This window comes from Polistes dominula, unplaced genomic scaffold, assembly GCF_049000335.1.
Source record: "Polistes dominula isolate Pdom_NZ unplaced genomic scaffold, Pdom_raw_medaka contig_49, whole genome shotgun sequence".
Taxonomy (NCBI): Eukaryota; Metazoa; Arthropoda; class Insecta; order Hymenoptera; family Vespidae; genus Polistes; species Polistes dominula.
Genome location: NW_028300914.1, coordinates 5297560 through 5324309, shown reverse-complemented (window position 1 = coordinate 5324309; position 26750 = coordinate 5297560). Strand labels below are relative to the sequence as shown.

Here is a 26750-nt window from a genome sequence, read left to right as displayed (position 1 = left end):
ATATGTAACGCGTACGATCATCTTCTCTCCCTTTTTTCTCTATCCCTTTCCCTTTCATCATCGACGACGATTTCAGAACGAACGTCAAACTCTCTTCTATTCTTTTTCCTTAACCGAGTAAACGCAGCCGGCGTCACCACCGGCCAATGCATAGAAATGTGTATGTCTGTGGAAGAATATCCGTGAAACGTATTTTTAGGAAAAAAAAGGAAGAAAGGATTCCGTGGGAAAAACGAAACCGTGAAAGAAAAAGAAAGAAGAAAAAAAAGAGGAGAGAGTTTGATGATGCACCGTGCGTGGATTCGCGTGAGGAAGAGCAAAAGGGTAGAAATAAGAGAGAAAGAGGAGTTTAAAGGGGGAAAAAGAAAACTGAACGGGGAATTGCGAACGTTCGATAGGTTGATGTTAAATAGGAGGAAGGGGATAGATGAAGGAATAAAGAAGGGCAGGAAGGGGTTAGAATAAAACCTAAAACCGTCATCGTTCTAGCAAATTTTCACCGTTTTCGTGGTAAAACGAGTCCTCTTTAGGTTCCTTATTACGTAGAAAAGTATGAATTATTTTGGAAGACGATATCGAACGAAAAGGGTTCGTGAACGTACCTTCATTCTACCTAAAAATCAAAGTAAAAAAAGGAATAAAAGGGTTGAAGAGAGGAACACGAGATATAACCAAGTCGCGTGACGAAGTTCTCAGGAAATGAACGAGTGAAATGAATTCATCGAAATTTTGTCGGTTTAAAATGGGTGGTAAATTTTAGCGGATAAGTAGACCCGTTCGTCCTTCTTTAGAACTTTTAAAAAAAGATTTTCGGTTTCTGTACGAAAAGGGTTATTATGATTTATCGATTTTTATACCTAATTTTCGTGGAATCTTGGGAATAAGGGTGTTTGAATTAAACTTCGATTAATTCCGATCATTGATACGATTGAACGAACAAATTGATTTTGACTTTTACTTCGAACACCTTATTTCGTGACGGAAAAAGGGTTCTAACCAAGATTGTAAAGGATCCTAAATAAGGTAGATTTATATATATATATGTAAGAGTATATATACACGTACAAGTTTTTCAATTTTATATGATGAATTTTTTTCGTACTCAACGAATGGGATGCTTTGTCAATCGTGTGATCCGACGTTTTTAAATGTCGTTTGAAATTTTCCAAGATCTCGGATATTATTTTTCTATTGTTTTTTTTTTCTTTCTTTGAAGAGAAGCTCTAGAAAGGTTTACACGTGTTAAACTCTTGTGTTGTCAGCTACCAAGAAGGAAGACGGCGATATACGTGACATTTAAGTACGTCTCGTCAGTAAGCGAACGACGACATTCGTTTCTATTGTCCAAAGAAATCCCTTGTTTGCTCGAGGATCTGGTGAACAGCTGATTGGGATTTTCACTCTCGTTCTGCTCCTTGTGGATTATACACACGGCACGTTGCTTTCGAAACGAGAACTCGTCCTTCTCTTTTCTCTAACTTTCTAGCTTGTTTGCCAGCAGACTTGCTACCTTACTATCTTGGTAGCGATAAGCTTGAGCTACAGAAACCTTAAGTTTACAAATCAAATATACTTACTAAATAATATCTTCCCTCTAAAGTCATTGGCATATGAATTTATAGATAGGAAATGTTTAATATTTTCATAGTACGTTTTAAACGACGTTTAAATTATTTTTAAATGTCTTTAATGTTATTGAACATGATAATTTTCAAATGTCTTTATTTCAATCATATAAAAACAATATATTAGAAAATTGCATATTATTTATCAAATTAATTTGTGTACCCCCCTATACTCTTAATATTTAATCAAAGTAATTAAATGTAATTAACGAAATGTCTGAGAGAAATATTAACGTCAAGTAGAATACAGTTTAAAAATACAAACCTAGAATGATCACTTTCTGTAATTTTTTTAAAGATCAGCTACAGTGGATTATTAAATCATAAATGCTGTTAAAACTTTTAAACAAATTTAAATAGGACACATCTTAATATGAACCTTTCTTTTTTTTTATTTTTTTGTATTTTCTATTTATTTCTGAAGGAGGTTTCACTTATAATAGAATACTCTATCTATAGATAATAATAAAAATAATATAATTAAAAGATAAAATTAGATAGATCCAAATGAATAGTTTGAAATTGATATAATTCATCATAAACGATAAAGGTGGAACGCTCGATTAGGTGACCGATAAGTTAGATTACACGAGTTCCGATTCCCTTTTCACAATTGACAAAAAGGGAAAAACAGAAAAGGAAAGAGAGAGAAAAGAGAAAAAAAGAAAAAAAGAGAAATCACCCCATCGTCAGGTTTATTTAATACAGAGTAAAGTGTAGGCGGCGCATAGGGTGGTTGATGGGGTGGTCGATGGGGTGGCGCACCGTAGCTGTCAGGGGGTGGTTGGTGGCCTCTAGGGTCTCGGCAACCTGTTGAGTCAGACAATATCGCGTTTTTACTAATGCCACATTCTCGGTCCCGGCACGAGCATCGAAACCAACCCCCTAATCGACCCGTGGGGGCGACGAATACGATTTTATCTTTCAATTTTTATTACTCGCAGTCTTAATTATTGATTTTTAATAAATTCCTTTATTTATTAAAGGTTTCAAAATTTATTTCAAAATTGTTTAGAAGATTGTCAACATTGATTTTGTACAATATTGGAATTGGTAGATAAATATTGAGTCAGTTGTTGGATAAGATTTTTCTTTTTGTTTAAAAAAAGATTTTTTTATATTTGGTTAACATATGTTGCACAGCCCTATAATACGTCTGCTCTCATTTTATACAATCTATTAAATAAGTTTTTATTTTGAGTCTTTCAAAGAATAATAATTTACAAAATGTTTTAACTTTTCAATAAAAAGAAACAAAAAAAAAGAAAATCTAATACAACCGATAAATTTGATTTTTCAATTTAAACGATTGATACATCTATCTACGATGTGCCTTGCGTGGGTTTATTTTTATTCGACAGATTTAGGATATTCTCCCTTTTTTCTACTATTTATATTCGTTTTTATTCACTGAATTTAAATTTACGAGAGAACATATCCGCATCAAACGAAGAAAAGTAAGAAAGAGATAAAGAAAGGAAGAAAGAAGAAAGAGAGAAGAGAAGAAGCAAATGCACCGGCAACCAGACGGAGGACCAGGTGCATCTCGGGAGCCTGGGAAGCGCAAACTCCAAAACGATAGTGGCAGATGCTACCACATTCAGTCGATCTCACATCTCGCATCTTTCTAGTCACCTTTCTAGTTGTCTCACTAACTGTTGGATGTATAACTGGTGGATGTCTGTCGCGTATTTTCCATTCATCGATATATATATACACGCACATATATCCTCATTTGCGTATTCGCAAACGTATTTCGATCCTTAGACTGCTTGGCAAAAGCAAAAAATTTATTTGACTAGTAAAAAACATTAATATATGTTTTATATTTCAGAGATGATAGTTTATTATGATTTTACGTACTTTTGAATGAATTTCAATCCATCCGTTGTTGATAAAAACAAATTAATTCGATTTGTTTGATCAATAAATCATCATTTAACTCGCTTGAAATATTGAAGTTAATCTGTCGTGATCGGTCATCTTATTGCTTATCTGGATCTTTTTAATATTCAAGAATAAAATTATCATAAATTGTGTTACACATTTCTTAAAACGATGATCACCTATAAATAAAGAAAGATACATCTGAAACAAAAATAATCGATTATGGTCTTATATTAATCATTTTTTACTTACGTAACAGCTTTATGATGTCAAGAAGACGTCGAACAAATTCCCCATATGGACGGTGCTATGGAAAACGTGGAAAATTGAACGACATATGACGCTTATGGGGATCTTCCTTATTTGAACTTGAAACCATAGTAATTAATTTCATACACTGATTTCTAACTATTTCCTTTTAATCTACCGTAGCTGCCCATATGCCTTGAACAAATCGAAACGTTTCCTTCGAAAAAAGAAAATAAGAAAACTATTAACAAAAAACAAATACATTATTTTAATTTATTCCTAATTTATAAGAACGTTGTTTATAAATTTTCTAATCATTAATTCATCATTCATTATTTCATTTTTTTATAATTTTAATTATATTAAATTTCTAATTAACATAAAAAATAAATAAATAAAATATTGTAAATGTTAATTGGATGTTGGGAAAAATGAAAGAGGGCGAAGGAAAGACAGGGCTTTTCAGAAAAAAAAGCTATAGCAGTAACATAATTTAACACTTTGTTGACCGGTCCCGAGTTAACTCGTGCTTCTGAGGCCGAACGTTGTTGACCGGTCACGAGTTAACTCGTGATGCACTTTTCTTTCGCATCACGTTATTTAAAAGGAAAACGCAGCGAAAATAAATATGACAATAACAGATTTTTTTGTACTATTGTTATATTGTTTATCATACTAAGAAGAAATATTTAAAGTCTAATAATAAGTAAAATTTATTTAAAATTACTTAAATTGTTTTACTTGTCAATTCAATTACGAAGTAATAGCCGGTGACATGAGATAAATTCTTTAAAAAATAGCCGGTCAACAAAGTGTTAATTCGACCACTCCTATTTTCGGAGTTAATATAAAAGAGTAGAAGAAGATTCGAAATAAGTTTTCCTACGTACTAGACCTACCTCACACGAAACTTTTGTCGGTCTTCCATAACTTATGATGCCCACGATAAAGCTAAATATTTGTCAGGTGACCCTTAGAAAAAGTATCTTGGACAAAACATCTACCGTTGAATCGTTAAAAAGGAAAGAATATTCTGTCTGTCTCGAATAAAATTCGTTCCTTCTTTCTTTTTCTTCTTTCTCTTTCCCTTTCTCTTTCTCTTTTTCTTTTTCGGGTTAGTTCATCCACGTGGTTAAATGGACTTTGGACTTGCCTTTACGGTAAATAAGATTTTTCGAATGCTTTTTAAAATACTCGTCTCACTCTTCTCATTTGTATTCTTTGCTAGTTTACATTTCAAGACCGGTAAAAAAATGGTGGGGGCTGTAATGGTGGGGATATAAAGAACAAAGGAAACAAACACCATAAACATAATATATATATATATATATATATATACTCGAATACATAAGATACAAACGAATATCGAATCGTCAGATCGTAAATTCTGATCGAATTCTAATTTGATTTTCGTTATCGTTTAGATTGATACTGTTGCTTGAGAAAAAACTCGTATCTCAAATTTAATCCTGGGATTCTTTTATTCGACGTCTCATCTTACGGGCATCGGGAAGCTGTAAAAGGTAAGTTACAAAAGTTGCATTGTCATGTAAGAATATATATCGTCTTCCGAAAAAGTCAGTTGATAAAAAATGAGAGGAAGGAAGGAAGGAAATGAACGTGAGGATGCAACTCATTACGACAGATGTCTTAGCTGTGGGAAAAATCTTTGTTGAATACGCATCGTCGAATAAAATCGAGTACTAAACACGAATACAAAGTTCGAACTATGTTAAAATTTGAATTTCAACGGGTAATAAATAATGAACCTATAGAATTATTCAAATTAACACAAACGGAACAATTAAAATAAAATAACATAAAATAATAATTTAAATTAGAATGTTTGAATTAACTGAAAAGTGAAACGTTTATTTGTTCAAATAAAATTGTTTAAAATATTAGGAAGAGGTAAAATTTGATTTATTGTTTAAGTATTAGTATGGTCGAAGTAGAGGGAAGGAAATAGAGAGTTATAATACTAATAATATCTTCAATTGTTCGATGTGTACACTCATGTCGGTATTCATTGATGAAATGAACTTGAGTTGTTTCGTTCAAAGACAAAGTCGAGTATATTTATATGTGTACACGTGTACTTATAAGCTGGCGTTATAAACAGAACAGTCATGCGTAGAGACATTTGGACTATCGAAAATTATTCCTTGGTATTAAAATGTCACGAGATCGTAGTTGATAAACAACAAATTTTTCTTCGAATAGTTGCGTGAGAGATAAATAAATGGCCAATGTAAGAAATTTTGTTTCGAAATCTAAATTATTACAAAATCAGAATAAATAGGTAAACAATAATAAAAGTTTATAAAAACAAAATTACAAGGAATATAGAAATTATTTAATAATATTTATTATTATTATTTTATTATTATTATTATTATTTTATTATTATTATTATTATTATTATTATTATTATTATTATTATTATTATTATTATTATTATTATTATTATGTATATAAAAACATAATAAAAATAATAATAATTATTATTATGTATATAAAAACATAATAAAAATAATAATAATTATTATTATGTATATAAAAAGATAATAAAAATAGAATTTAATTGAGAAAATAGAGAAAATAAAAAATGGAATTAGATTAGTATTGGAAGAGGATAGAGAATAAAATAGAAACGTTCATTTCTCAGTGACCCGTTTAAGTCTCAATTGGGACTCTCTATCTTTCTCTCTTTCTCTTTTATTTTCAATCATTCTCGTACGTGTAATCAAATACATGAAGTTTAAGTGTATAGAAGACATTGCGAAAGTCGTTTGATTCGTAGTTTCGAGCTGGGCAATGTCCATTTGAACAACAACTGGAGCTCGGAGTTTCAAAAGGAAGAAAAAGAAGGAAAGAAAAATAGAGAGAGAGAGAGAGAAATGAAAATCAAAGAGTAAGAGACTTAAAGCAAAAGGGTCTCACAGCCTTGGAAGAGGAACATATGGTCCACGGACCGGCGCATCGTTCATTGGCCGACACGTAGTCTCGTAATCTTGCTATTTATCACAGGATGCGCGAACGAGAAAGAGAAAAAGAGAGAGAGAGATATTTGTTAATCTTCGTAATGTTAAACTACCAGTGATTTTTCTAATAATTAATAAGTACAGATGAGCAAGGATGTTTGTTTATTTAGGAATGTAATTTTTTTTTACGTAAATATTTATACATATTATTAGTAATGTTTTGTTATAGATAATAATTGGACCGATAAATTACTAAAGAAAAAAATAAAATAAATTATTTTAAGTCTATACTTTAATAAAAGTAGAACAAGATAATGATAAGATTATAGTAGAAAGATTATAAGGACTAAAATAATATCAAAAAAATATATTGAATATTTTATAATAATTAAAAGTTAATCTAAATAATAAATATTATTACAAAATACTTTATAAATGCTTAAATATATTTTTATTTACCTTCTTTGTACATTCTGTTTCGAGTATAACAAAAAAAAAGGAAAAGGTCGATTATATTACAGTTTAAATAAAAATAAACGTACCACTTATCTCAATAACAATAATAATAATAATTAAATACTTACTAATATTTCTCATACAAATTGATCGAGAATGTTCATTTGTACTTTACTTATTTCTTAAGATCAGAAGATAAAGTATACTTACTAGTCGTTAAAAATCATTGATGAATACGAAATAAGTTACTCATTAATGTTCTTATCTAAGATTCTGACGTAGTTTTACCGTTTTTTATTTCTTCTATCTCTCTCTATTCATTAACTATTACATATATTCTTGTAATTATCTTACTGACGCAAATGAATGTTGAGTATGGTCGCAATAAGTTGTTAGAACGATCGACCGACGGTACTGAATATTGGATTAGTGAAGAAAGGTAAGGAAAATAAGAGAGGAGGGAATAGATTGATATAAATGATGACAGAAAAAAAAACAAGAACTCTGACATATTATAGCGAGAAGGATATTATTTATTTCTAAGATAATATCCTGAAAATGTATGAACATTTGTACATGTTATCCTGAGGTATTTGTTTATGGCGTTCCATTGAGATAGTTTATTAATATGTTAATCTCTGACGAATAAAACGCTTCAAAGGGTTAAGAAATTTGTTACGTGAATTATTTTATATAATAGATCAAACGTTGTATTTTGCATTATCGTTATCCTATTGAATTTATTTTATTTAATTAATGCATTTATTATTTTTTTTTTCAAATCTTCTTGTATATTTGTAATCGGCAGTGTGTTTCTTCTCGACAGGAAGAATAGATTTTTCATTTCATTTTATTTTTTGTTTGTTTATTTTATTTTAAATGTATTTTACTTATATTTAAATTAATTCTATTTATAATGAAATTTATTTAATTATCTAATTATTTATAATATATTTCTATTTATTCATTTATTAATTTATTTAATAATAAATTAATAATTGTTTGTTCTCTGTCCGTTATCGAGTCAATATCTATGTTTGTTCGTTATTTGGATGCTGTATTCGTGTGTATGCGTGTGTGTATACGTGTATTAAATATAAGTAAATATTCTACGTACGTTTAATAAAAGTTGTTTATGCTTATCCTAGTATACATTGATCGAGATTCGCAACTGGATGGCATTATTTCATCGCTGCGTACGTAACATGAGTTATTAATTTTTTTTTTTTTTATAATTTTAAACTATCACCTTTTCGAAGGTTAGTTCTCAATACATTTTCAACTATTGTCAACTATCGTTTACAATCAAACAGGACATTGTCAAATTTTGTCGTTACATTTTTTTTTACGATAGAAAAAGAAAAAAAAATGTTATTTTGTTTGTATATGCGACTATGTTTGTGTGTATGTGTGTGTATGCGTTAAATTTATATATTTATAATTATTTATGCATTAAGACGGAAAGCAGTGAACGAATTATATTTTATTCTTTTTTTTTGTTTTGTTTTCTTTTTCTTCTTTTTTTCTTATCAACGTACGCTTACAGGTTTTGCGTTTTTTGTTAATAAAAACAACAAAAAAAAAGAAGAAAAAGGCATATTTTTTTACTGCTTTTGTTAATACCAATCATTCATGTTATCTTATATACATAAATTTATATATATAATTTATATTGATAAAAACAAATGTATGTGCTCGATTTGAGATTATAAATGATGAAAATTTAAGAGATACACGTAATTTACTTTACAATTTGTGCATACAACTAGTAAATTCTTTCCATTTATTTCTTTCAATATATTTACGAATTATCGGAGTTACTTTTGTTTACATGATTTTTCTTTTCTATCGCTTATGTTAGACTATTTATCATGAGACAAATCATTGATTTGCATCAATATTGCTTCGTCATCAGGTAGGTAGGTCATAATTCTAATAACTACGGAGACAACTCATATTTATGTGTTGTGTGTGTGTATGTTTTTTCTATTTTTTTTTCAAACATCGAGCAAAGTATTACTAATTATTCTTATTCAAGATGATAAAATATCGTAATTACAGGAAAATCTTTGATCAACAGACAGATGAAGAGAAAAAATAAAATAAATGAACACTAATCTATCATTTATTTTATTGAAATTCGTTCGTTTTTGTGACAAGCCATAGATTTGTTAATTTTTTTCATCGCTTGATCGTTTAATTAATAGAAAAAATTTTTTCAAGTAAATTATAGGAACGAACGAATGTGATCAATTATTTATAAATTATTTTTTTATTTATACTTGACAGAAAAAAAATAAAGTTAAATCATTTAGGAAAAAAAAATAATCCTTTGCTCGATGAAATTGAATTCTAAGTTATCGAAAAAGTACATCGATTCTTATAAAACAAATCATTTCGAAAACGGAACAGAAAGAAACCAATTTATATTCTAAACTGGTATTATATTTGTGAATTTTATTTTTTCCTCAATTCTTAACAAGAGACATGAAATTGTATTACTTATCGAATTAATATTAAAAATTGTACTTATATAACTATATTCATTCTTATCAAATATCATTAATATTTGTAAAAAAATAAGAAAAACAATAATTAATGCAATCATACAAATGTTCGTTTTTCAATATTGTTTCTCATCCCCGTAATAGAAAGAATGAATAGGAAAATAATAAGAAAATAAAAGAAAGAAAAAAAGTAAAAAGAAAAACACAAGAAAAAAAGAAAAAACGAAAGGAAAATACAGACATAAAGATAGAGAGAAAGGATTATTTTCTAAGATTATCGAGCACGGTCAAATCGAATGATTCCTTTCTCCCGAGTCTGCAACGATTTGCTAAATTACAGAATGTTCAAGGTTACGAGAGCACAAGCGGTACTCGGTGTACGTAAGAACGAGTGATAGCTGTGAGTAAAGTTATAAGAAAACAAAACAATATAAAAAAAAAGGAAAAAGAAAGAAAAATACAATCAAACGCGGTAAAAAAGAAAGAAAGAATGAGAGGGAACGAAGGGTGGGGTAGATTGAATAGGGATGCAAAAGGATTCCCCTTAAGATTTCATGGATATTTCATGGAATTTTGCCGATGATATGTACGACGCTATACTATAACGTGGTAGTGCGTTCGTACTTGGTCATTAAGTAAATTGGCCAATAAAAGGGCCGGCCGTTGGAAACGCGCGAGCGCGTGCGATTACTAAGGAACAGAAGTGTATACTAGAAACAAGTTGATTTTTTAAAATGTATGTATAGTTTGTGTGTTTGTGTGTTTGTAAGTAAAGTGTCGCAAAAATTGGTTCATTGTACTGTACACATTTTATAAATTTGGTTTTTTTGTCAGCTGTTTTTTTTAGCAAATATTGAACTTCGTTTGACCTTTTCGTTCAATTTTTGTTGCATTAACTCTAATCTTGCTTTTATCAATAAATCAGTTGTTTTTTTGTGTTTATTTACAAACCGATATTGATTTTTATTTTTTCCTTATTTGCAAGATTAATATCATCAAGTGACGAATCAAACGTCACATTTTTATTTTAATTGACCAATTATAATTCTTTTTTTTTATAATTTTTTTTCTTTCGGTCTGGGATGTGAGATCGAACAGAAAAAAATATCTGTATCTGTGTCTGTGTCTGTATGTATGTATGTTTATGTGTGTGTGTTTAAAGTGTCGTAAAAATTGATTTACTGCACTGTACTAATTTTATAAATTAAATTTTTCATTTTAGCAAATATTGAACTTAGAAATATTCTTCGTTCAATTTAACTGCATTAATTGAAACTTTGCTTTTATCAATAAATCAGTTGTTTTATGTTTTATTAACAAACTGACATATTGATATTTATTATTTTTTTATTTGGAAATTAATACATCGTCAAATGTTATATATTTAATTTATTTGGTCAATTTTAATAACATTTTTACTTCTTTTTTCTTTTTGATCTTAAATGAGAACTGAAACAGAATGAAAGATCGTGTTATAAAGTTCTTGAATTTTTCCGTTCATTGTTCGAACATGATAAACTCAAGAACACAATTTTGTCTTCGTCTAAAAGAACGCGGTCGAAGGATCGGATTTAGTATATCGAACGATCGATCGATCGCGGCGATAGAGAAGAACTCGTTTTCTGTTTAGCTCGTAGAATTGTTTCTTAAATGAAAAAAAAAATTAATTGGCAGTAAAGTTGATTCTGAAGTCAAATGTTAATGAACTTTTTGTTTCTTAGTAATCGATACTGAAAATCATCCAATTAATAAGAATATTGAATGAAGAAATAACGAATCGAATAAAATATTAAAATTTCGGCGGGGAAAGATCGAAATCATTTGTAGATGAAAAACGAAATTTGATGATTTGTAGCGATTAAAAGAAAAAAACTGAAACGGACAAAGAAAAAAAATTAAATCTGAAAAAAATTACATCCATTAATAAAATTAATAAAATTAATAAAATTAATAAAATTATAAAATTAAAAACTAAATGAAATTTAATAATGATTGGGATAATTGAAAATTGTATAAAAATGATACATGATTCTTTTTTCTTGATTTATAACAATTCTTTTTTATCAAATATTTTTATTTTTATTTTCATTTTATCCCTTTTTTCCAAGGATAAATATGTAAGATTGCAAATATTAATTACTACAAAATGATTATTAAATATTATAGTAAAGGAACTTAAAACCAGAACTAACATTAATAGAAAATTAACTAACTTAATTCTTTATAATAATAAAATAACTAATGGTTCTATAATTTTTTCAGATTTAACACTAACAAATATATATCAAGTAAAATAAATTTATATAGTCATATAATTTTGTACATATGTACATCGCGCGTATTATCTTCTTGTTTATTAATTTTTTTCGGGAAATTTCTCAATCGAGTATTCTCGACAATTGTTTTGTTGTTGTATATACGATTGTGTTTTCTTTTATTGTTTTGAATAGAACAAAAGATAATATAATAATTTTTATGACTATTTATCAATATTATTCTTTAATCTTTTCCTATTTTTCGAAATTTGGAATTTGCTATTTTTGTTTAACTGCTAACGATGCATATTCCATTCTGTCTCTTTCTCTCTTTCATCAGTTTTTCAATCTTTATCTTTCTCATTCATGAGATTTTTAGAAAATTTTAAAGAATTTAAGTACGACGTACTAAATTCAAAAACAAAACATAATTGTTTTCTTTTTTTGTGTCACATATCGAGCAAAGTAATAATATTGATCAATTATTACTTTCTTTAGTTCTATTCAGGTTTTTGGTTAATTAATTAATAAATTAATCAAAACAACAACCTATGTTATGGACAATTTAACTATGATAGTTGACACCAACTATCATCACAGATAGTTTTGTTAAATATAATTTAAACGAAAATGAACAATCGTTAAAATTCATTATCGTTTTGAATATTTATCAATCGCATAGATAATTTTTCTTCTTTTAAATAAAAAATTTAAAATCTACAATTCACTAACGAATCGTCGAATTATTAGGTATACAATGGATATGACATTTGAGATGCATTCATTGATATTCATGAAAGTATGCTAATAGACGAGCGTATAAATTAACTATTATTATCATTATACATTGTGATAATAATAAAACATAATTTACAGTAATACTGTTTGATATGTTGTTTTTTTTATCATTTACACGCACCTTTCATTTAAACGCACCTTTCATTTACACTCACTTTTTTGTCATAAATTGTTTCACCCCTTTTATTTTGCATTTTTTGACGATCACCCCTTCTTCCCCCTTCTTATTTTTTTATTTATCATTCTTTACAGAAATAAAAAATGTTTACCGTATGCTCTATGGGAGTATAACGGATTTTATTATAATAATAATCTCGAGGGAGGGGGGGCAGGGGGGTTTGGGTGTCGACATAGCGAGGGGAAACAATATTATTTAATTAAGTGAGAAGAAAAACAAAAAACCGTGTATGTTTTTCTGTTTCATTCTTTCTCACATTATTGCGTGTATTTAATTTCGTATCATTCGTGTTGATATTTTTGAAATAGATAAAGATACCCAAACGATTATTTTGTGTCAATAAAATTTGTCGAAATAATCGAGTTTAAATCATGAATCTAAAATTCTGGCTATATTTTAGATTCTTTTTAATGTTTTCTAAGATGTTAATGAGAAAATGACACGATAAGATACAAAAAATGTAAGAAAGAAATTGTTTCGTTCTCACTTTAGTTTGCAACTATTTCTACTTTTTACACGTTATCGTTAATATATAGTTATAGCTTAATATTAATAATCATATTTAATTATGTATTTTTATGTACGGTGATATATTTAATATTATTGATACTAATAGTAATATTAATATTATTACTAATATTATTATTATTATTATTATTATTACTATTATTACTATTATTATTATTATTATTATTATTATTATTATTATTATTATTATTATTATTATTATTTTGCATTGTAATTATATTAATTATTATTTACTTTTTAATCATCGTTTATATTCCTGATATTTTGAGGTAGTCTGGTTTGGGTGTAATTACGTTGTAAAAATGGCAAGAATTCTATATAATTCAATAGTACGCTATTTATATCTATCGTTTCTCGTATTATTATTTTTTTTCTTTACTATAATTAAACTATGACCAAAAAAGAAACGGAAAAAAATCTGATGAAATTTATGATCGTATATTTTTGTTTGCATGAATTTCTTATATAACTAATTTTTCTTTTTATAATTATGTAGATAATATACTTATATACATGCTTATGTATATAAATATATACAAAGGGTACTTTGGTAATCAGACAATCGACAATATCTATTTTTAAAAGTCGAAAAAAATGGAATGAAATACGTTTGATTATAATAAGAATAATTAAAAGATGTTTCATTAATTTATGCTTTGTATTGTTTTTAAACAAATTGTTGCAGTTTATTTTTACCAAAAATGTTTATTTTATTATTTGTTTTCAACATTTTTAGTTTACCGATACACGATCTTTATTTATAATAGTAGAGTAGATCGATAATCGGATTACTTACAAAATTTATTATGGGCTAAACCATATGCTCTTACAATTAGTCAAAATATTTGATTGTTTAAACTTAAGAATAATAATTTTTTTTTGTTACATTCAAATGTCAAATTAATGATGATTTAAATTTCCATTAAAATATTTCTGATTACCATCAAGCATCCTATTTTATAGATAAAGGGAGAAGCACAAAAAATCTAAATATTTTCTTTATTTACAATTGTATAAAAAAAACTTTAACTGAAAACGCGCGCGTGCGCTCGCGCGTATAAAGAGGAAATACAACAGTTGAAAAAATATTGTTTTCAAGATCATCTTTATACTAAATTTGAATTCCAATAGTCCAATAGAAAAATTTCAACCTTTTAAAATTATTTTATTCAATTGTAAGGAAAAAAAATATTTAAGTGTCATACTTTTTATGATACTCCCTGTATATATAATAAATAATATATAATATTAATATTTAATAATAATGTTATAACAGTATTAATATTATTAAAAATATTATAATATTAAACAACATTATTAATATTATTAATATTACATATTATTATTATTATTAATTATTATATTAAATGTCGTATAATCATAGTTAATTATTATATTTAGAATTATTATTTTTTCATTATGTTTTATATATTATTTATGTATTAAATGTATGATATATTTATCTCAATCTACAATATATAGATGTTATAAATATACATACATGAAACATACATAATACATACATCCTACTTTTATATTCAATTCTTATTAGAAATATTTTTGCACAAATATAATTTAGGTTAAAATATACAGATATATATTTATATGTGTGTGATATCTTTTACATAGAATTGGAATAGAAACACTTAGAGAATCAAGTTATCAAAAAATAATGATAATAATAACTATTAACACGTTAAATTCCGTATTTATCAGCAATGTCTAACACTCTTATCCTTTTTAAGGTTTTCTTATGCCATTGTGGCATGAACAAAACATTCTTAAAAGAGGTTTAACGGTTAACGTGTTGTTTATTAATTAGTTATTTTTATATCTTATACTTAGAAAATATCAAAATAAAATATTAAAGTGATTATTCGTGATTAATTTTAGAAAATCATTTTCTTTAGATGTAAATTGTTTCCTTAGGAATGAAAATTTTCTTCAATTTACGATCAAAAGAACAATGAGAATTCTAATTGCTAATACGAATAATCACAAATTATATGAACTAAATACTTATTAGTAAAATAATCGTAGAAGAACGATTATTATTATTAATATTATTAGTATGATTATTATTATTATTATTATTATTATTATTTACAATTACATATAAACTTGATTCTAATATAATAGTGTTTCTTCCAATTGTAATATGAAAACAGCAATATTGTAATCAAATTCTTTTTTCATACTATAGAAAATTCCTTTCTTAAAATTTAATTTATTATACTTATTTAATATTGCTAGAAAATTAATTAAACAAAAATTATAATTTAACTCTACTTTAAAGCAATATTGAAAAATTGATTTTAAGTAGGAACTATTTTATTTTAATGCGTACATATACATAATCTTTTGTTTATGTTTTACTACCGAATTTCAAGATACTCATGATTCGAATGTCGATTGAACTGTCGAATGTGTTAAGTGTTTCGTTAAGTTCGTTAATTGAAAGACATTCGAGATCATTCTTATCTAAAATATTCTTATTTTATTATGGAATATGTAAAATCATGATTCAGTTATATTTTGAAAACAAAATTGTAAGTTTCTATTTCTTATCAGAAACATGATTTCTACTTTGAAAAGTTTATGTTTCTCCAATGTTTTATATTATAAATTTTATTAAAGGAAATTTCGAGAATTTGATTATTTTCGTATTTCCGTAATAAATTTTAAAAAGAAAATTCAAAAATATTTGTGAAAATTATGAAATTAAGTTAATATTATTTTTGTATTGTGATTTTTGACAAAAGTTTTAAAAATTTATGATATTTTGTATCGACCTAATCTATGTTTACATATAATTATATTTACATCGGACGAGTCGCAATATTCTTCGAAAATAAAAAAAGCAAAATATTAACCCTCATGCTAAAAATTTTGATTTATATAATCATTTAAACAAATTAAAAAATTCTTTTTCCTCCATATAATAACAAATAATATTCATTCTTTAAGAGAAATTAATTTGAGGGATTAATAATAAAAACAAACGACAAGAATATGACCCTTCTTGAAATAAGTTGCACTAGATTTCCGAATAATAATTAATCTTATCAAATATTTTATTAATTAATTTTTACAAATTATTATTATTTTATACATTTTGTATATATTTTAAAATAAAAATCTAATTAATAAACTCTTTTATTTTTGAATTTACTTAATTCAGTAGTACAACTGATTAAAATAACAAAACCGAATTTTAACAAATATTAACAAATGTTAATAAATTGTGAAAAAGCATCTAACAACAATTAACCCCTTAAGATGCACGCTCGAGTTAACTCGAGCGGCATTGTATCACGACATTGTATTTTGACGTTCAGTCAAAATTGATTTGGCTCAGTTTTTCGGCCAATTTTTTGGCCGATTTTCTAGAAAAATTGTTCCTTAAGGGGTTAAATTACTCAAAAAATGAAAGAAAAAACAAATTTTATAGAATTTGGAATAATTAGAATATTTATTTATATAAGGTTGAACAGCCGAAATTATCTATTAAATTAAAATAATGTTAACTTTTATTTTCCTTTGAAAATTTAATTAAACATTAAATTTTGAAAGACTCTAAGAAAAATTTTGAAAAATTTGAAAGTTAACATTTTTAATGATTTTTCCAAGAAGGGTCTAAAGAATTATTAAATATTTAAATATAAGTAAAATGATTCTGAATATAATTTATCATCATATTTCTTTTTACACAACAAATTTTACACCGTTAAAATAAATTTGTAAATATTTCTGAAACAAAATATAATTTCACAGTTAATGAGTTAATCGTGATGATCGATTAGAAAGCTATTGATGTCTAACTTTACTTTCATGCAGTTCTTTTATATATATATATATATACAGAAGGCCCTCGACTTTTGCGATTTCTACTTTCGCACAATTTGCTATTTTGCACATTTCTAAAGATTGAACTGTTTAATCTTCTGCGATCGGATGTCACCTCTCACGGGACATCAGATGACATTGATCCCACTACTTTTGAACATTCAATATTCGCACACACTTTCAAGAACCAATTATGTGCGAAAGTCGAGGGCCTGTTGAATATATACATATATATAATTTATATTTATATATTCTTTTTTATACAAACTTTTCATAAATCTTGTACGTAATTTTTTTTCTTTTTTTTTAAATATAAAAATTTTTTTTTTCTTTTTTGTTTTTAATTTTTTTTTTTTTTATTCTTTTTTATTTGCTTGTAAATTGATACTTCTTAATTTTCCAAGGTTAAACGTCGCAGTAATTTTTTATCTCCGATTGATAATTATTATAATATTAAAACGAATGAGACTTATTTAAAATCATATTTATCGAAGATACTATTAGAAGAAAGGAACATTTTTATTAGATATGCAAAATCAATTTCTTAAAGAAATAGGATACGAAGACCGCGAATGGAGGCATCTTGCTGAGGGACAAGAACAATGGCGGGATTTTGTATTTGCGGCAATGAACTTTTGAGTTCCTAATACCAATTAATAATAATACTGCAAAGTAAATTAATGACAAATAAATAAAATTGATATTACTCCAAAAATTATAATTCTTTCGACGAATAAGATCGAAAACACGAATCTGAAAAAATGTGTAATAGAATATGGAATGTCGACGTGTCCCTTCGAAGATTAAAAAATATACAAATAAATTTAAGATAAAATAGAAAAATAAAAAAAAATAAAATTAAAAATAATGAAATTGCGACTCGTCCGAATTTTGTCGTTTGTTTTTTAATATTTGTTCAATTAAACAGATAAAATAATAAATTTAATTATCTAAAATAGAAAAGAAAGATCTACGTACAATGAGAAACGTTGAAGTACCCCAAAGTATCGATCCTTAGTATAATTTCTGTAGTCATGCAGTTGTTTCTTCACGTTGACGATTAGCCAATGATCGTCATCGTTGTTTTAATCGTAATCGAAATCGTATTTTCCATTGTCGTTGCCATTGTCGTTTATGATTGTATATACAACTTAGAATAATGGTTGATCATGTTCTCAGAGAGGACGCATTTTTGGAATGCCTATTTTTGTCATCTCCGTCGCGTTTTCTGTTGTTGTTGTTCTGCTTGTTATGAGATTTTTTCTCATGCGTTTCCATGTGTTTGACCATGTGATCCTTCCTTATGAAACCTTTTTCACAAACGATGCAAATGAAGGGTTTATTCCCAGAATGAAGACAAATATGCCTCCTAAGGTCCGTTTTGTGGTTAAATTGTTTCGGACATATTGTGCACTTGTAAGGTTTCTCACTTCCGTGTTTTGCTTTATGTTTTGTATACTGTGCTTCACTGATGAACCTCTTACCGCAAACAGTACATTTATACGGTCTATCCCCGGCATGGAAACATTTACTATGTTGAGTCAAATAGCATGGTTTGTTAAAAGATTTTGGACAATTTTTACAAAGATATTTTATCTTACCGGACGGGTTAGTTGTCATATTTTGTTCATTTTGTGTCCTATTTTGATTATTTTCCCCACCATTTTCTTTACAATCTTGATTCTGCCTTTCGGACGATTGACAGCGATTTGCATGTCTCTCTTGTCGCTCCTTTATCACATAATATGGTACATTATTGTTTACTTCAATTGGATAATATACTTGATTTTGACCGTCAACTGATATTGGTATTGAAATTTGTTCAGTCGTATATACAGAGTTTTGTTCATTTACATTATAGTTTCCAGCTACCATACCGTTATTGACGTTGTATTCTATTGGCCCCGATGCAACATCCAAATTTGTGAATGCTTCATATAGGGGTGATACGCTATAATTATCGTAGCACGACCCACAATTACTGCCTTGAGGAGAATTTCTCTCCTCCTGACATAGCCCCCCCACGCTAGCGGCCTGCATTGATTCGGGCCCTACCGAGAACCCCGAGATGCCGAATTGATTGAAGCTCGGCAAAGGTTGTTGAGAGTTATTAAAAGTCCCAAAACTGGGTAACATCTCTGAGGGCTGCTGTTGAAGATGGTGCTGCTGGTGGTCCTGGTGTTGCGGCTCCTCCGTAGGACCCGTCATCATTGGATCACCAATAGTAATTGGTGTGATGTTGAAAGTTTGATGCAGGCCCATGTTGATAGAAGCTGTAACGCGGGGGGCAATCCGTTTGGGTAAATCTGTTGAGGGATCGTATTTACCATTGAAGGGGGCGAAACCATTCCTTGATGAACCTGGCCTGATGTCAGATTATGTTGAGCTGAGTTAAGATTGATGCTTGTGCTTTGTTGCATAGGTGAACTCAGTGGATGGTTAATAAGATGTTGATTCGGTGTTGAACTCACTGGAGGACTTATTGGCGTAACTAAATTCTGATTCATTTGCGACTCCATTGGTGAACCCACTGGCATGTGGATTTGTTGGTGTTGCTGCTGCTGGTGATGTTGTTGTTGCTGTTGTTGTTGTTGTTGTTGCTGTTGCTGTTGCTGTTGCTGTTGCTGTTGCTGTTGCTGTTGTTGTTGTTGTTGTTGTTGTTGTTGTTGCTGTTGCTGTTGTTGTTGTTGCTGTTGTTGTTGTTGTTGTTGTTGTTGTTGTTGTTGTTGCTGTTGTTGTTGTTGCTGTTGTTGTTGTTGATGTTGTTGTTGTTGTTGTTGTTGTTGTTGTTGATGATGATGATGTTGTTGTTGTAGGTGATGTTGCTGCTGTTGTTGATGGAGAACTAGGTTTGGCGGGGATGAACGCATCAGTGAGTGGTGTGCTGCCATGGCTGGGAGGGCTGAAGAACTGTGTGGTAGCATTGTGGAGCCCAAAACAGCCATTGAAGCCAATGGTTGTTGTTGGTGATGTTGACCAGGGTTGACAGTGGAAGGTTTGTTGGTGGTGGTGGAGTTGTTATTGTAAGTGGTGGTTGAGATAGAGGCATGCATCATTCTTGGTGCCTCGTTTGAAGGACCAGCGGAGTTTGGAGGACTACGCGAGTTAGATAACTCTGGAGATACTCGCGTTATTCCAGTACGGCGAATGTTTCTTCGTTCATGTCCGTTATCCCTATTAGGATGGTGATGTGCACTTATCGGTAGGTGAGCCGGATCTGGCCGATTGCTTTGTTTCACGGCATTCTTATGAAGGGTTGTATTGTAATGTCGCTTCAAATGGCCTGAACTGGTGAACCACTTGTTGCACGCGGTGCAGTTGTAAGACTTTGGTCGTCGTGGCTCGTTACTCTTCCACGATTGATTGGCTATCGCCGAAGCTTTCGACGGTTGTGATAACATTGAAGTTGGCATCCCATGCGTGCTAGCGATAACAGCGGTACCGGAATGTAAGGATGATTCCACTGACATATGTTGACCGTGCGCGTACTGTCCTTGATCAGGAATCGGCGGTACATTTTCCATAGGTATCATGGGTGGAAAATTTGTCAAATCAAGTGTGGCGCCTGCTGGCCAACCCATCAAACCTTGAAGAACAGGAGCTTGCTGTTGATGTTGCATTGCCTGTTGTTGCTGTGATTGAATCTGCAACTCTCGTCGCTGTTGTTGTTGCTGTTCCTCTCGCTCGTTATAAATTCTCATTAAATTGGTATTATATCTATGAGTTTGTACCTTGTGAGAATCCAAATCAAGAAGCTCGGCTGGTTCCTCTGGTTCTTGTTTCGGCTCCATGTCTGCATTTTGTTCACCATTATACTCATAACTGTGTTGCTGTTGTTGTTGTTGATGTTGTTGATTCGAGTGACTTGGAGATAAGAGTATCTGCGATTGACTCGGAGAAGTCGATGATGAATGCAACTGCGGTTGATTCGGCTGGGTTGGAGATAGATGTATTTGCGACTGACTTAGATGATTAGGAGATAGATGTAACTGTGGTTGACTTAGATGATTAGGAGATAGATGTAACTGTGGTTGGCTTAGATGATTAGGGGATAGGTGTAATTGGGGTTGATATAGGTGTTGAGGAGTGCCTAATTGCTGATACTGCGATTGATTCAGATAAATGCTAGGTAAAATCGTGCACATTTTTTGGTGCTCATTGCAATAAAACTCATCCTCGAAAGCGGAACCGCATTTGTAGCAACAAAAAGTTTGATTTCGCGACCGTGAACCGGTGATGTCAGTTGGAAACCGTTGTATATTATCATATGGATGATAACGCGAGATTCCGTGACCAGTTATATTTATATTGTTTGTCATATTTGGATTCGGCGAGTAGTTGGAGTATATTGACTCAGTCTTTATGAAGCAATTGTTTTCATCAAAAGGAACATTTGGATAGGGATTATAACTTTGATTCTGTTGTTGGTGCAACTGCTGTTGATGTTGCTGATGGTGTTGTGCCTGTTGTTGGTGAGGTGTTTGTGATTGATGCTGTGATTGTTGATTCTGTGATTGTTGTTGATGCTGCTTTTGCTTTTGTTGCTTCTGTTGTTTATGCTGTTGTTGAAGTTGTTGTTGATGTTGCTGTTGTTGTTGTTGCTGCTGATGTTGTTGTTGTTGTTGTTGTTGTTGTTGCTGTTGTTGCTGTTGCTGTTGTTGTTGTTGTTGTTGTTGTTGTTGTTGCTGTTGCTGTGCCTTTAGTCGCGAAGACGATGGATCTTGTGAAGGCGACATCGTGGATGCCTCGCTAGAGTCTACCGGTGTTATTAGATTTTCACATATAATATTCGTGTGATCGCTATTATTATTTCCTGCCTTACTATTATTATTATTGCTTTCCTCTGGTTGACTGTTCCAAAGGGTAGTATTTTTTTTATGATAATTCAGATGCACACGAAGACTGTTATCGGTGTCAAACATTAAATTGCACTCTTTACAATGGTATTCAGAATGATTGCTAGCACTCTCGTATTTTTGTTGTTGCTGTTGGAGATGTTGGTGCTGTTGGTGATGCTGCTGTTGTTGTTGCTGCTGTTGCTGTTGTTGTTGTTGCTGCTGCTGCTGCTGCTGCTGCTGCTGATCTTGGTCTTGATCTTGTTCTTGCAGCTTCTCAACGTTATTTGTTTCACTCATATTAAGTTTCTATATGTTTACTTTATTTTATACTTCAGCTACATATTCTCTTCTTAAACACCTTAAGATCGAAAATGCAGTAAAAACGAAATAATCCCGTCTGCTCCCGCGCAGGTAAGCGCGCGTGGCCGCGCTTTACCCGTTCGGCGTAACTCTACTTTTTTCTTTCACTTTCACAACTATTAATGTTTTATTTTTGTTGCTCCTTCTAACGCTATCTATCTCTCTCTCTCTCTCTCTCTCTCTCTCTTTCTCCTTCCCTATTTATGAGTCTAACAGTTTACTTGGCTCATATTACGACGATAGTTTTTAGAAAAGAAAAGAGAAGCCCCCGTTCTTTTTCTTTCATTCACAACACAACGCGCAATTTGTGACGTATTCGATTGAATACACGCTGAAGTCGTAAGTATTAACAATTATTTTGCAGTCCCTAAAAATCTCAACTCTCGCGAGTTTTAGTCATAAGTAAGAAAAATTAATGATAAAGAAAAAAAGAAAAAAATGTTAAAATAAAACGTGTTCTACATTTATCATAAGATCGCACCTAAACGCATCACAATGAACCATATAATTGTCAAGTTTTTTGGCTGATCGGTAGCCAACCGCATTGTCACTTTTCCCTTCACGAAATGATCAGGGGGTATTCGATGAATCAAAGAAGGGAATAGTGGAACTGTGCGCGGATCGACAGCGCCCGTGCGACGCTGGATGCCTTCGACGTTGTTCCGATTTTTCGCGCGTGTTCTGAAAAAAGAAATTAATCGCGGGATTGAACGGAATGATTGAATGAAAAAGCGCAGTGTTAATGAGAAAGTTAAAAAAAAAAATACCACAAAAATGAAGAGAAGTCCTGAAACCAAAAGCCAAACGAAAAGCTGACTAAATTCGAAAAAAAGAAAAAGAAGAGGAGAGATCCTGTGGAAAAAAAGCGTTAATTGAAGAAGCAAAAATAAAAGCAAGGTGTCAATCTAAAATTATACAGCCAACATACATAATAACAGCCAACATAATAATATTGTTAAATAAATAATAAATGGAAACAAAGAAAAGGAGGGAAAAGAAATTATTGCGTAAAGCGTTCTCTTTCTTTGTCTTTCAATCTTTCTCACTTGTGTAATCTCTTCTCCTTAATCGCGATGATCCCGCACGTGAATTCTTCAAATAGGTATCGAACGATTGGATCCTTTAGCTGAATCATCGGTCATCACAATGTATTATCCCTTGAAACTGTGATCTTCTCTGTATCGCTACAATCCATTCCTCTTCTTGTAATAAGGAATACCAATCACAACAATTGTCCGAATGTTTTTCATTTTAAAACAATCACGATGCACAAGCAAGATCTTTCAGATAGATCAATAGTCCAAAAAAGTTCTTTTCGTTTTTTCTTCGCAAAACTATCACTGATACAAGAAAAAACAAATAAAGAAGCTCAACCTTTTTTTGAAGCAAAGACACTTGGATTAAGCAGGAGTAAATAAAACTCGGATGATTTTGACAAATTGCAATGAAAAATAATAATTATCGAAGAGTCGATAATAGTCTACTATCGTTTAAAAATACTTAATCCATAGTCGAGAATTAAGCACAAATTGAATGTTCGATTAGATAAACGAATAGTTTAATCGAAGAAACTCGACAAATATTTTTCTCACTCACTATTACACTCGTAATTTTAACTACATTTGTGCATCGTGAATTTTCACAATCAACTATACTCTCGATACATGCGTCTTTCAGTATGTCAACGGATTTGCCGGAGTTTCTGATCCGTTAGCTACGAAAGCCGGTGTTACTCTGGTTAGGATTTCTCGATGGGGCAAGTAAACTATGAGCAAGAAGGCGCTATCCCCACCCTGTTCTCTGGTTTCACTCACCCTCTCCAATCCTCCCCTTCCTTTCCTTCTTTTACCGCCTTCTACTTCTATCCTCTCGCTCACTCTCCCACTCTCTCTCTCTCTCTTTCCCTCTCTCTCGCTCACTCTCTCTCTCACTCTCTCTTACATTCTACATCAGAAAGTGTCGCCCTACCACTACGAGACTCCCACTCTTCCTCGTTAGAATCTATCTCTCTTGGTTCAGTATACCACGGTCGATCTACACCGATTTCTCCTTCCTACGAGAAATACGCGCCAAACAGACTCACGCACACAAATGAAAAGAGGAGATGACTGTGTGTTGTATGAGAGAGAGAGAGAGAGAGAGAAATACCAGCGCCTCGAGACAGCCAACCGAATTTGAGACGTGAGCGTACCTTACCCCCACCTAGCTCCTCTCTCTACGTTCCGGACCATCCCTTTCCCTTCTCGCCGAATCACCGATCTTCCCTCTTTCTCTTTCCCCCACCCCTCTATCAATATCTCTCTCTCCCACACTTTAGCTTCGTCGTCATCGTCGTCTCACGAAAGACGATGTTGGATCCTGCAGGACTATACTTTCTCTTTCTCTCTCTCACACACACACTCATTCTCATACTTGGTCGTTTTTCATCCTTTTCTTTCCCTCTCTCAGTGGTCCTGTCTTCTCCCACTTCTATTTCTCCCAAGGAAGAACAATTCTCTCCCTCCAACCCTCTCTCTCTAACTCTCTCTCTCACTCACTCTCTCTCTCTCTCTCTCTCTCTCTCTCTCTCTCTCGGATCTCGTCTTTTCTGTTGCGCACGCGCAAACACACAACAGGCGAATCCTCGCACAGCTGTGTGATATATGCTCTTCCTTTCTCTCTCTCTCTTTCTTTCTCTTTAGGTTTCTCTCGTAGCGCGCCCAATGTCCTTGCTACTCGTGAAACTTTGTTGGGTGAGATTTTTCTAAAACTCCCACGGTCGAAGCTTGAGTTTCTCGATCGAAAAGTGTTACCGATGTTACCGAACGAATCAACCTGCCTTCGAAATGCCCTTCAACCTACCCCACTAATTCCAACCCCTACGGATCTTCCATCCATTCTTACGATTTAATCTCGTTCGCGACTTTGACCTTGGAGCTTGTTAATTCTAAATGGAACAATTTCTAACAAATTCTTGTTAAAATACTTTTAAATGCACGACTCAGTCTTTCCGTACTATTTCTTTTTCGCGATAAAAGTGTAGAAAAATGTGAAAAAATCTCTTTTCTACGTTTTGTTATTTAAACTGTTCCGTTGGATCAGCAGGGGACGTCTTCTAGAAATCTTGGTTTTTCAAATAGAAATTTTATTTCAAGGACATATGAAAAAAAATAAAAGAAAAAATACAAGGAAAAGTGTAATTTTTGTAAATTTGGGGTTAATTAAAAAGAACAATAACACCAAAATTCGTCCACGTTTGAACGAAATACAACCGAGCTGAACGTGGTACTTGATGATTCGTAGAATTACGAAGAAAAAAATGTATGTGGTATTATCGGACGATAAGGAACTTATATTTATTTTTTATTTCTTTTCCTTCTTTCTCTCTTTTCTATCTCTTATCTTCTCTCTTCCCTGCCCCGCCTTCCTTGTTTCCCGTTCGTTTCTCTTCACGAACCTAACACCCTTCTCCTTCTCCTTCTCCTCCACCTCCGCCTCTTTCTGCATCCCCCGCTTCGTTCGACTCTTTCCGTTCATCTCGTTTCGGCATCACCCCGAAACTTAGAGACCAGGACGAAGCCGCCGCTCTATGGGTGAATAAAAAAGGAAATGTGGGTAACCTTGCATTTTTTTTACTATATCCTTTTTTTTCCTACCGGGGAAGCAACTCCTCGACTCGTGCACTTTGCATACTCAATGCGACACTCCTTTCCTCTCTCTCTCTCTCTCTCTTTCTCTTTTTCTTTCTTTGTCTCTCTCTCTTTCTTTTATTCTCCTTTTTTTTATCTTTTTCCTTTACAGAAAATCCTACAACTATTTTCCTCCCTGTAAAAGTACTTGCTATGAATACATTTATAACGAACCAATGTACGACCACCTGTGGTGAAAAATAAAACATCTCATCATCAACCTGTATATTCTAATTTTACAAAGTTTCCCATAAAGGTCATGATTTTTTGATAAAATATAAAATAATTTAGCAGTGTCTGTGATCTATGACCCATGTGGCTTCATATGCATGTTATAAACGACCAACGTTTCAATCAGGTTTTTCTTTTTATTTATTTCAAACTTATCGTCTAGATATTTACGTATGTGGGTTAACAATTTTTACAAACTTATTGTATTAATAAAATCTATGATGTATAAAGTCATTAAAATTGTCTAATAGAAAACACGACTAAAAATTTGAAAAATTTTCTGATTCTGTTTGAACTATGGCTACAGATAAGGTTCTGTTTAAAGCATTTGCTCAAACTT

General features: G+C 30.9%; 1 protein-coding gene and 2 long non-coding RNA genes across 3 annotated transcripts in view; 1 reads left to right on the top strand and 2 right to left on the bottom strand.

The window, feature by feature from the left end:
* Positions 1-268: 268 nt before the first annotated feature.
* Positions 269-6141, bottom strand: LOC107065051 (uncharacterized). Its single transcript, XR_001475554.2, has 4 exons — positions 4661-6141; positions 3765-3978; positions 3489-3691; positions 269-3393 (listed from the first exon to the last, which is right to left on the bottom strand). It is a non-coding gene; the product is annotated as an uncharacterized LOC107065051 (long non-coding RNA).
* A 1572-nt stretch (positions 6142-7713) lies between these two features.
* LOC107064935 (uncharacterized) lies at positions 7714-24248 on the bottom strand. Its single transcript, XM_089169967.1, is given in 3 exon segments — positions 7714-19595; positions 19598-23192; positions 23558-24248. Coding segments are annotated over 2 exon segments (3966 nt in total). The 5' UTR covers positions 22449-23192; positions 23558-24248; the 3' UTR covers positions 7714-18480.
* A 966-nt stretch (positions 24249-25214) lies between these two features.
* The window catches only part of LOC149033350 (uncharacterized), a 36003-nt gene continuing 34467 nt past the window's right edge, over positions 25215-26750 (top strand). The window contains exon 1 of the long non-coding RNA XR_016175756.1: positions 25215-26101. This is a non-coding gene — a long non-coding RNA (uncharacterized LOC149033350). The remainder of the gene's footprint in view (positions 26102-26750) is intronic.